This window comes from Myripristis murdjan, chromosome 7 (assembly GCF_902150065.1).
Source record: "Myripristis murdjan chromosome 7, fMyrMur1.1, whole genome shotgun sequence".
Lineage (NCBI taxonomy): Eukaryota > Metazoa > Chordata > Actinopteri > Holocentriformes > Holocentridae > Myripristis > Myripristis murdjan.
In genome coordinates this window covers 15513890-15525999 of record NC_043986.1, presented here as the reverse complement: position 1 = coordinate 15525999, position 12110 = coordinate 15513890, and the positions used below count along the sequence as shown (strand labels likewise).

The 12110-nt window shown below is 43.6% G+C and overlaps 1 protein-coding gene across 1 annotated transcript in view; it reads right to left on the bottom strand.

The window, feature by feature from the left end:
• Positions 1 to 25: 25 nt before the first annotated feature.
• The window catches only part of lgr6 (leucine-rich repeat containing G protein-coupled receptor 6), a 38886-nt gene continuing 26801 nt past the window's right edge, over positions 26 to 12110 (bottom strand). The window contains exons 5-18 of the mRNA XM_030056395.1: positions 11725 to 11940; positions 10893 to 10964; positions 8731 to 8799; positions 8209 to 8280; positions 7696 to 7767; positions 7239 to 7307; positions 6761 to 6832; positions 6399 to 6464; positions 6240 to 6311; positions 5964 to 6035; positions 5250 to 5375; positions 3327 to 3481; positions 2563 to 2643; positions 26 to 2396 (exon numbers count right to left, since the gene is read on the bottom strand). Coding sequence (XP_029912255.1) covers positions 1132 to 2396; positions 2563 to 2643; positions 3327 to 3481; positions 5250 to 5375; positions 5964 to 6035; positions 6240 to 6311; positions 6399 to 6464; positions 6761 to 6832; positions 7239 to 7307; positions 7696 to 7767; positions 8209 to 8280; positions 8731 to 8799; positions 10893 to 10964; positions 11725 to 11940 — 2479 coding nt within the window. The 3' untranslated portion in view covers positions 26 to 1131. The remainder of the gene's footprint in view (positions 2397 to 2562; positions 2644 to 3326; positions 3482 to 5249; positions 5376 to 5963; positions 6036 to 6239; positions 6312 to 6398; positions 6465 to 6760; positions 6833 to 7238; positions 7308 to 7695; positions 7768 to 8208; positions 8281 to 8730; positions 8800 to 10892; positions 10965 to 11724; positions 11941 to 12110) is intronic.

Genomic DNA, 12110 nt, shown 5'->3' with positions numbered 1-12110 from the left:
GGAATAGTTGCACAAGCAGAGTAGTTTTTGAATACAGTATGAAGTTATTATTTTTATTTAATCAAATGCTTACCAGTTGTATACAAAGTATGTACATCCAAAGTAGCGAGACTGTTTTTGTTTGTTTTTTTGTTTGTTTTTGTACAAACTAGGAAGGATTTATTTCTTAATATATAAAATTATATATTTGCTGTTTATCATAGAAAAAAGGAGACAAACATCATAAGGCTATAGTGAATCAATACCATGCTAGTTCAGAGGTAGTTACATTGTATGTACATATTGCTAGCCTACTCTAATCGTCTGTAGAAAGATCATAGCTACATCCCATTCAGTCTGTATGACTGTTTGCCTCATGTCGGGGATAACTGCATAATCACTTGAGACAAAACCATGTAAACTGTATTGTATGTGCGATCTGTTGCATTTCGTTGCCACACAAAGCATAACATTTTTCCATAAAAGCTGTTGCACAATATAGAAGAGTATCATTTATAATTGACAGTAAAATTACTGTGAATGAGAACTGTTAGCTTACTCTGGTAAAATGACCTGGTATGTGTCTGTGATGAATCCCTTTATCTGAAATGAACCTTAGCAATAAGATAGAACATATATTTCATAAACAAATAAGATAACTCCACTTAACATGTAACCAAACAATCTATAACCTCTAAGCTGCACGTCTCTTGCAAGATCACATTTCAATATAAACATTTACACTTTAAAACTCTACTGGTTCTACTTAAACTCCCCCTGTCTAAACCACTGATTTGTCTGATGCGTAGATTTTTCATGTAGTTTAAGGCTTTGATTTGAGCTTTTTGCTCATCCACGTGAGTCCATGACTCACCCAGTCCACTGGATAGCATCTGAGATTGTCCTGAACAGTAATGCCATGATGTAATGTTTAATTTTAATAGTCTTTAATAGTGCTGTGAAGGGTAGACTTAGTTGCAGTTTTTGTTTTCAGGGGCAGTTTGTTGCGCACTCATAGACTTCTTTATAGCACTCTACAGTCTGTGTGGACCCATTGTGAGGAACTTGGGGACTGACAACCCAAGCCTGTTGCTGCCACTGTATGATGATTGTCCATAGTGTCCCAGCTATCCAGACAGCTAGCTTGAAGGCTCAGGGATGAGTGGGGAGAGAGGGAGGCAAGGGAGAGTGATAAAGAGTGCAAGTGTTGCTGCTCACATTCTGATCAAAACTCTTGAGACACTCCTCATCTTTCAGGCTCCCTCTCTCTGTCGCTCTGTCTCTATCCCTGGCCCTGGGAGATGGCGTCTGGCAGGGGATCAGAGGAACAGAGGAGGAGGAGGAAGTGGAGGAGCAGTGGGAAAATCTGATGGGATCAAGCTGGGGTTGGGGGGAGGACCCCCCACTGTACAGGGCATCAGCATCAGCAAGTGACACCTGCGTTGACGAATCAGAGCAGGAGCTCTTCTCTGTCTCCACGGAAACCAGCGAGTCCAGGGTACGGTCCCGGCGCAGCTGTGGGCGTACTTTGGGGCGGGGCCAGAAGAAAAACTGGGAGTGGTCTCGTGTGAAGAGGAGGAAAAGGAGGGGGTTGAGGCAGGAGGGCAGGGGCTGGAGGAGCAGGAGGACTGATTTGAGTACCTCCTCCCCTAGAGAGAGGAGGCCCAGCAGGGAGCAGAGGGAGAGGAAAGCTACAGGCACATAGAGGAGGCCGTTGATGAATATAAGCCAGGCCACGTGCTTGATCATGGCGCAGTCCCACAGGCCCTCACACTCTCCCCTCAGTAACTCCCAGTACAGACGAATGTAAGAACCTGTGACTATCAGCAGACACAGGGTGTTCATCATGATGAGAGCCAAAGGGAATGCCAGGGAGGAGGGCGGCCGAGATGAAGGGGGAGGCAGGGGGGAGGGCAGGCAGAATGGGGACGACCCGTATTCCCCGACTCCTACCAGTGGGAGCGAAGCCAGGGTGAGGGAGAGAGCTAGGCAGAAGAGAGCGCACGTGCGCACGCTCCCAAGAGATGGCGATTTCCCATAGGCACGGGCGCATGTCACGCTCACGCCGCACTGCACAGCTGCCAGAGTCAACAGCAGCACGCTCGCCTCGGATGCAAACACCCACACCCATCCAGTTGCCTGACAGCCAGGACCCCCTTCCCAGCGAGCACCATGGTGGCCAAACTCTCCCAGGGTTAGTGCATCCACGAGGGCCAAGGTGCACGTGCACACACCTGTCAACAGATTGGAGGCACCCATGCAGGCCACCGTGAAGCGCAGTGGGGAGAGATAGCCAGCTGAGCCGAAGAGTGAGAGGAGCAGGAGGGAGTTCCCCAGCAGGGACACCAGGGAGATGGACCACAAGCCCACACGAACCAGCCAGCTGCCCAGCAGGGAGTCACAGGGGCGGAAAGGCCCTGCAAAATTGGAAAGAACACAAACCATCAGCAGTGCATAAAAAAGGCGGCAGACACTGATGTCAGTTCTTTGCCTTTACTCAGTATATTGATTCTTCTGACTAAAATGAACATCTACCAGTTGATAACAACATAACTATACCATTTAATGTAGAATCAGAGTTACCTGGAATCGGTGTGCATTGGACGCTGGTCTGTAGTTTAGACTCCTCTATTTCTAGCTGGAACTCTTCTAGGTCAGGGTCATCTGAAAAATGGCATTGTCAGAGTCAAAGGTCTGTGAGCCAGCTTTTTGCTGCACAAGGCCCATGAGGTTTGTACAAGAGTTTATTCTGTATAGGCATGTACAGTATGTATGTGAGTGTGTGTGGTGCTGGCAGAAAGATGTTAGGATTGGAAGGGAGGCAATGTTACATCCTTTTGAAGTGACATGAAAAATCTATTTCTAGAAGTAACCTGGCACCCACATAAATTTCATTCATCAAGACTGTTTTTATAGAATTAAAGGTGAATAAATTCTAATCAGTGTTGTCATTATCTATTCGTTTCTTGTTATTGTTATCCTTGGTAAACCCAGCCATTGTTTCTTTTCATGTTTAATGGAGCAAGTTTAATAGTTTTAATTTAGACTTAATTTGGGTTAAACATTGTTTAGATTTAATGCCCGCAGTAGGAATGCATGGTTGGGTAAACCCTCAAGTGTAAGTGGGTTTGTGCCGGCTGCCAGGTACCTGTGGTTTCACTGAGGCTCTGACATGTTTCAAGCAGCCTTGTGTCAATAATTCAAGACAGAAATAGAGCTATTGTATTGGCACTGAACACAGACTTATGGGCCTCAGGTTTCCAAGTATAACATTTCCCTTTGCCCTGTGTGTACAGAATGCATTGTAGATGTGTACGCACAGATATCTCAAGTGTGTTATTTCTTACAGTGTGTGTCGGCATGGATAGGATACATGGCTACTGTCCTCTTGTGTAGGTCTTCATCAGCATTGCCCTGTTCTGTGTCCCACTGGCTGGCTGACTTGTAGCTATCACAAGAGCCATAAACACAACACTGGTAGGCATAAGGCATCTCTATCACCCTGGGAGAAACAAAGACAGGAATAGGTAAGGACAAGAAACTGCAATATGTTATGTTACAGGAATTCTTCATCATAAATCCAAATTTGTATTTATTATATTCTGTTTACTAATGCAGTACTATTTCCTGCATATAGGAGAACAGATAGTGTCACTGATATGTGGCAGGAAGCAGTTCTCCATAAAACTTCTTGTCCCTAAGGGCAGTGAATTATGCCAGGTTTTTGTGTCATAGTTTTTGGAATAAGCTGTTGCTCTTGAGTTGTTCACATCAGTGTTTGACCTCTACTTATTGTGTTGGAGTGCTGGGAGGCAGGGGAGGGTGCAACAGACTGGAAACCTTGCCAGATCACACAGAAGCTATATGGATGGCTGGACTGTACTAGAGATAAGTGGGAAATGTGTGTGTGTGTGTGTGTGTGTGTGTGTGTTTTGTATGAAGTATTCCTGCAGTGAGCAAAGCATTAAGCATTAGCAGCTTAGCAATAAGGTATGACTGTAGCTGCATTGATCAGTTTTATTGAACTATTACTGTGTGTGTGTGTGTGTGTGTGTGTGTGTGTGTGTGTGTGTGTGTGTGTGTGTGTGTGTGTGTGTGTGTGTGTGTGTGTGTGTGCGTGTGTGTGTGTATGTTATGCAATCAGAATCAGAATCAACTTAATTGGCCAAGTGTGTTTGTGTATACAAGGAATTTGACTCAGTTGCAGTAGCTTCTGGCACTTCTATCACGCAAAACAAAGAGGAAAAACAACAACAACAACAACAAAAAGAAAACAATTAGGAATAGTGAATAGAATACTGGGATGAACTATATATGAACAACAAGGTATGTCACAACTATACAGAGTTATGGCTGAATAATTTAGGACCGATGTACAGCAGTTGTATTGCATTGTTGTATTGAACGGTTTTACATTTCAAGTGCACATCTGAGCTATTTACCATTATATTGTGTGGCTGAGATTTAACAAGAGGTAGTGCAGATCAGAGATATGTAAGTGAGAGAAGACGTTTGTTTCCTGATACTGGGCAAAAAGACTATTTGCAACAGGGAATAGAGTACAAACATCCCAGTGGACATTGTATTCCACATCTGAGAAATGTAAGTGGTAGATAGTAGTTTTCCTGGACTGGGACATAAGACAGTCTGTAATAATAGCACATAAGGGAGGGGGCCGAGCATGTGTATGCATGTGTGATATCTTTGAAATGGCAGTAAGCCAGGAGTTTTGTTTTGGACTACGTGCTAAATGTTATCATGTTATTGCCACAGGATCACCTGCCACCTCTCATTTGTTTGAAACCTGATCACCAGTTTGACTCCACTAACTCTTGCTTCACATTGCCAGGCCTTCAGGGATGCTAATCACACTAATGGGAATAAAACTTGCTGATGGACGCTTCCTCATTGTTGTGCTTCAATTCAGGAATGGCTTGCAGGGATACAGTCTAATTAGTCCGGTGTAAAGCTTGTTTTTGCTGTAATAAGGATATTTATAGGAAGCTTAGGTGGGAGGAAGGGTAATTGAGGAGAAGGGAGGCGTCTCATATGGTGTGTTGTGCCTGCCAGCCAAAGGATACAGACTTGGGTCAGCAGCCAATAAGCTGAGATGAAAATAGACCTGTCAGGCAACACCTGGGCTGCTTGGGATGTGTTATTGTTCATCATATATCCCTTTTCTGTTTATATCTCTTACTGCTGTGATTAACAACTTAAAGAAAAAACAGTCTACGCAAAAGGATACAGGCTAGTGTGTGTGTATGTGTTACCTCATACGTGGGAAGTGATCAGGACTAAAGGCTTCATACAGCTCCATGTTGCCCCTCAGCTTGAGGTGGGTAAGACTTCCCAAACCTCCAACTGGTACTGAGTTAAGGCGGTTCTCAGTTAGGTCACTGAGAGCAAGAACAGAGAGAGAGAGAGAGATAGACGCAGAGAGAGAAGGGGCAGGTCAGGGCAGATGAATGTTTACAATAGTCCGTTCAACACCCATTCTCCCAAACATGTTTTGATTGCACATATTGCCGAGGGTCATCCGTGGTAACAAGAAGACCGTGTCTTAGATATTATGAAATGTTCAAAGGAGGCTCTTTATGAGATCCCCTCCAGATAATAATTCCTGTCAGATTTAGTGCATCTGCTTGTTTAGCTAGGCATAGTTTATCCAGTCTTCACACAGTAATGCAGCTTGTGTTGGCATGAACCTGAGATGAGTCTGCCGGCCACACAGAGGAGTTTTTTAAACAGTAATTACATATCAGTGTTCTCTGTAGACCCTGCCAAAGACAACAGTTTCTCCATGGCATACACATTCAAGCATGGAGTGTTTATGTAAGGCCAAAGCCCTGACACAAAGCCTTTCTTTAATTAAAGATACACAAACTTCAGTATTTCCTCTTGGGAGGAGAGGGACTCTGATGAAGGACCAGATGAGAGGGAGGAGAGTTTTACTGCTGTGTATCTCAGCTTATATGTTTACTTACAGTTTGATCAGCGAGTGCAGAGAGACAAAGGCATCTGGGTGAATCCACTCAATGATGTTCCAGCTCAGATCACTAGCAGAGAATAGAGAACCTGAATTGAGTTGAACTGAACAGGACTGAAAATATGGATAAACTCTTTTCTTAAACTCTCTCTTTTGCCACTAGATGTCAGTATTGAGTTGTAAATGTGGTATGTAGCTCCAGGCAATGCATTTCCAAGAAAATTCTGTGAAAAGTGTAGGTGAGAACCTATAATTAGGACAGAGTTTGACTTACAGAGCTCGTAGAGAGGTGAGCTGCTGGAACGTGCTTGACTCTATCCTTTTGATTTGGTTATGCTGTAGTCCTCTAAGGAGAAAAAAGTATATACACTCCATGTAAGTACACTCTACATACACTATACATAGTGGCAGGCTGGGGGGTTAAAGTACTCACATTTCCTGTAGTGCAGAGCAGTGGTAAAAGCTGGGCAGATCCTCGATTTGGTTGTAAGACAGCTCCCTACAACACACACACACACACACATAAAACAGAATGACCAGCTGTGGATTTATTGCGTGGGAAATGATGGGGGTGACAGCATTATTCGAGTCTTTGGGGTTGAAAAGTCAATTCTGTGAGCAAGGCAATAGAAGGACAATGATTTGGCGGGTGGTTGGATTTCATGGCATTGTAACTGTACAAATAATTGCTTGAGGGTACAGCTCCCCACATTTTGGGTTTTGTGTAGAAGTTTTTCTACCTCTGTACATGTGCATGTGTGTGAGTGTGTTTTTAGTTTGCATGTGTGTACTCACAGCACTCTGAGGTGAGGCAGCTGCTCACACAGATCCTGAGGGAGAGCTGAGAGACCAGCCCTGGTTAACGTCCTGCAGAGAGAGAGAAAGAGAGAAGAGTGAAGAGTGTGTACAAGTCCTCTGATCATTGTTGAGGTGCAGGCAAGCGAAAGGATCCCCCTGTCCTGTGACTCTAACTTGGTCAGACAGGGGCTCTGTAAGTTGGCAAAACCTGTCAGTGGCTGGCATGACAAGCCGACACCAACACCCCTCTGTCTAACCCTCTCGATCCCTTCTTTGTTTCTCCTGGCCATTCTTTTTCTCTATTTTTCTCCCTCTTGTGTCTTTCAGTCTGCTCCTCTTCTTTCTCAACTCTCCCAGGACTTTAACTCTGCCCTCAACCTCAGTGTCAGTGTGGTGAAGCCTCCCTAGAAGAGTGTGTCTGTGTGTTTTTGTGCGTTGGTACTGTGTGTGTGTCTGGGATAAGGGAGACACTCACAATATTTCCAGGCTGGTGGTTCCTTTCAGATCGGGAAACTCTCGGATCTGGGTTGCTCCGTTGAGGGAACTGCAGATGGACAGGGAGGAACGTGTCAGAATGAACTCACACACACACACACACACACACACACACACACACACACACACACACACACATTTCCACACATACACACAGGCCTTGTCTAACAGCTCATTTCAGCCATCATGCTTGCCTCCAACATCAACACAAGCTGTTTTGGCTGTCTCACAAGACATCATAAGTCACACCATTCAACATGCTCTTACAACACACACTCTCTTACCACATCAGCACACTGCGCAGCAATAAGCTAACACAACATCATTCAGTAGGCCATTACACATGTCCACTCAACTCTCACTGCTAGGGACAGAGAATGATTTAAACAGTGTTTGGGCTAACTCACTGGAATGGTTTGTACTGACCGCATACTTACAGTGTGTGCAGCTTAGGTAAGAACTGGAAAGCAGATTTTCCCACAAACTGGATGGGGTTCTCATAGAAATGACTGAAAGGAAGAAAAGAATGCTTAGCATATTTTCATTAATTTGTTTTTGCAAGAGACAGCTAAGGATGAAAACATATGCATTTTTGATATTAATTTTGTATCCAATATCTTTCCCACGTATAATGACCAATAACAGTATCAACATGATTTTTTGTCAAAATCAAGTACAAATGCAGGTATAAAACCAGTTCTGCTTTTCAGACGGGTATTTTTGCTCTGTTGCTAATTTTACAGCTGTATTAAGTGACACAAAACGGTCATATACATGCCAAATTTCACAATCAGCCAAATATCATCAGTAAAAATACTTTTTGGACCAATATTGATGTTATTTTTTAAAGCTGATATCAGTCAGTACCGGCCCATGTGAGAACAGCACTGTTCTTGATGATGACATACATACATCACATCTGTGGGTGCGTGCCTATGTATTATGCTCACATGGTCTGCAGTTGAGGGTTTCCCACAAAGGCTCTCTCAGGGATGGCTTTGATATTGTTGTTATGGAAGCCTCTGCAAATATAAACACATAAAGTGATTCAGACACATCAATATGTTTTTGATTTTGTCAGTGTGTGTATTGTGTGAAAGAGGTGGAGGAGAAAGAGGGTGTGTTTGCGAACGAGAGAGGCAAATCATATGTCCTCATGTCGCACCTGTCGCTGCACAGCTGAAAAACATTTTAGGATACATGAGATGTAAACACACACACACACTGTATCTGTGACACACATACACGCTGCTGAACATCTGCTGAAGTGGAGGGAAATCATATTTAGCGCGCGTGAGTGTGCATGTGTGTGTGTGGACGTGCAGTTGAGCGGGTGTGTGGGGGTGTAGCCAGCACCTGTTTAGGGTGAGAGAGATTGTATCCGAGTGCCACATTAAAATCACTTAACGGGATTATTTGGGATAATGCAACCACGATAGTCATGCCGGGCAGGTGTGTGTGTGTATACTCACAGTTCCTGAAGCTTAGTCAGTGTCCTGATGGCCACAGGGAACTCCTGCAGATCATTATAGTTTAAATCCCTGAGAGAAAGTGAGAGAGAGCGGGGCAGACAAAGATATAGAGTGACAGAAACAGAGGGAGATGAAGAGACACACTCTGATGACTAAATAATGTATTGAAACACATTCAAACTTCCCTGCAAAAGAAATTATGATTTACCCGTATCTGATGTTTTTTGTATATGTGTGTGCATTGTGTGTGTGTGTGTGTGTGTGTGTGTCTGTGTGTCTGTGTGTGTGACTGAGTGTATTTATGCACAGCATTTCGCTGTCCTTTCTGAGGGGCTGACAGCTGGAGAGTGTGAAGTCTTGATTTGACCCTTGATCTTTGCTGCTCTGACCTGATTATTATGGTCTGTCTCCTATTAGTTTCTCAGGAAGCACTGAGTTGTCACGGCAACAAGCTGCACCAAAACAACCGTTGCTATGGTTGACACAGCTCATGTACAGGTGGCAGGGAAAAGGGTTTTATCTCTTGAGTATATATGTGTTTCTGTGCATGTGCGTGTGTATGTGAGTTTATGTGCTTCATATGCTTGTGGACATTTAGGGAGTGTGTCTGTGCACGTGTGTGTTTGAGTATGAGGCAATGTTGAAGTATTTGTCTGTCTGTTTATGCCCTGTCTTGTCCGCATATGCCGTTGTATTTTTCAAACAGTTCTTTTCTGACAACTCATCATAGTAATGATTTTATAATACACACAGTGGAGTTGTGTGTGTGTGTGTGTGTGTGTGTGTGTGGGGGGGGGGGGGGGGGGGGTTGGTGGCAATGCAGATGGCCTCTCCTATTTCTCATAAGCAAGGCCACTGAGAGATTAACTCCTCATACCAGCACAATCACCACGTCAATGACACCTGTCATCCTATCCCGCTGAATCATCTCTCTCTCCTCACCACCTAGGGTCCAAACACTTTAACACACACTATTCTGGTCCGGAGAGCTCCATCCCTCCTTTTCTCATTCTCTCGCCTCCCTTCATCCCCCTCATCATCTTTCTCCAGACTTACACCCTGTTCCCTCACATTTCCCAGTATGGATAATGGCTTTTAAATAGAGTGTTAAGCTGGCCGGACACGGACACACGCCTGCAAGAGTACAGGCAGAAGTGTGCGTGTACTTTCACGTATGCACACACATGCATATGCCCACACACACACAATCATAAAAAGGAACACATAATTTTTTACACTTCAGCAGGCCGTTAAACAACATGTGTCAAAAATGGCGTGTTCACTAGACCACCATGAATTTTTGCAGCAGTAGACATGATTGCCCCCCTCACCCCCCTTTCTGTCTGTCTGTCTCTCTCTCTTTCTCTCTCTCTCTCTCTATGAAAAGACTGATCTTTTTTTTTTTTTTTTTTTTTTTTTTGCTGGGACCATACACGCATGGGCTTAAGATCAAGGTATCACGGCTACAGCACGTACGCTCAAACAGCTCTCTTAGTCATGCTGAGCCGTATTTGACCTCAGCCCCAGCTCAGCAGTTACTCTTACAAAACACAGAGGAATCTGTTGATGTTACTTCAAGCCAATCAAAGGGGAACTTTCCATCCTTCCATTTTCATTCCAATCCTTCATTTGGTGGCTGCGGTTTTTATGCAACCTTAAAACACCTGCTGGAATAGCTAGGGTATTAATCATAATGACTTTATGATTTAGCACTACATGTCTTGATTCATTATTTTGGGGGCACACTAGAAATACAGTTTATGGTGTATAAATAGAGATCAGATAATCCAAGCCGCACCAAACACACGGATACAAAAAGAAACTTGGTTGTACTTATGCCCATAACATAAGTGAGCGAGTTCAAGGCTGTCACTGTGTCTTATTACTTTTTTGAGATTGTATTACAGCTGATTCGCCGTTTATCTTCAGGGTTATTGTAAGGCAATGTGATTAGTCTAAACACTAGCATACTGATTAGCTGTTGATAGTTGATGATACTTTCTCATCATGTCATCATGATAACTGGGTCAGTGTTTGGGGAAACAGAACAGGTAGTCATTTAACTAATGAAATCAACTTAACTCTGTGTGTGTGTGTGTGTGTGTGTGTGTGTGTGTGTGTGTGCGTGCGCATGTGAGTGAGTGAGAGAAAGAGATACTCACAGTGTCTCCAGACTATGTAGACCCTCAAAGCTTCTCTCACCCATGCTCTGGATCTGGTTGTTATGGAGATGACTGCATAAAGGCCACAAACATTTTTCAAGAAATCAAAAATGACTTTCTGAAAAAAATATTTCCACACTACAATCATCACTGCTCCGTTTTCAGTCATCGGAACAAATTATTTCTCGGGTAAACTGAGAAACCCAAATCCAGCTCCAAACAAAGAACTCTGGAACCGAAAACTCCCCCCCACATGAAACATTTCTAAATGGTGTGTAAACAGTTCTAATAATAATAAACTTAATTTATATAGCACCTTTCTTACAAAGTCACAAAGTAACAAAACAAGCAACAGCAGAGAAAAAACAATAAACTGTAACCTCAGGATAAAATTAGACCTCAGGAATCATTAAAATGGAATAAAAGATCATTTAAAAAGAAAACAAGATCACAAGTAAACCCGCAAGATTATAACTTCAAACACTCTCAAATGCTTTCTTAAAAAAGCATGTTTTAAGAAGGGATTTACAAGAAGCAACAGAATTAGCAAACCTTGAATACATGACACACTATAACTTAATACTATGCACATACAAGGATAACTGTAAGATGCATAAACGGTGAATTAACAATTTTCATAGAGCACTGTTTGCTATGATCTCCAAAATTATCAGTTCACTATTTGTAAATGTTAATGTTATCCTTTTATGTGCTTACCATTCTGTTACAGTGTGTTAGTTATTTTTTTTACTCTTGTCTATAAATGCTTAAATGGCGGTGGCGTTAAAATAAAGTGCTACCAGCTCAACAAACTAAACTAAATGCCACTCACAGGACGACGAGGGCGGAGAGGTTGGTGAAGGCGTGATCTGGGATGTGCGTGATCTGGTTGAGGGCCAGAGTCATGGCCTGGAGCGAGGGCAGAGAGTCCAGGGCCGTCACTGGAATCTCTGTTAGGGAGTTGTCATCCAGCCACAGGTGTCTGAGGGACCGAACGCCACGAAAGGCCCCAGCCGGGACCTCAGACAGCAGGTTAGCGTCGAGACGCCTGGCGGGGGGGGGAGGAGGAATTAGGCTTAGCAAGGTAATCACAAAATTCAGGTACAGTATGTGCGTGTCTCAGCGGCTGTGTGTCGTGGCAGTGAAGCGCTTTAGCTAACAGGAAAGTTATTATGAGAATTACACGTCCTTTATTCTCCTCCTTTCATCTTCGCTGCC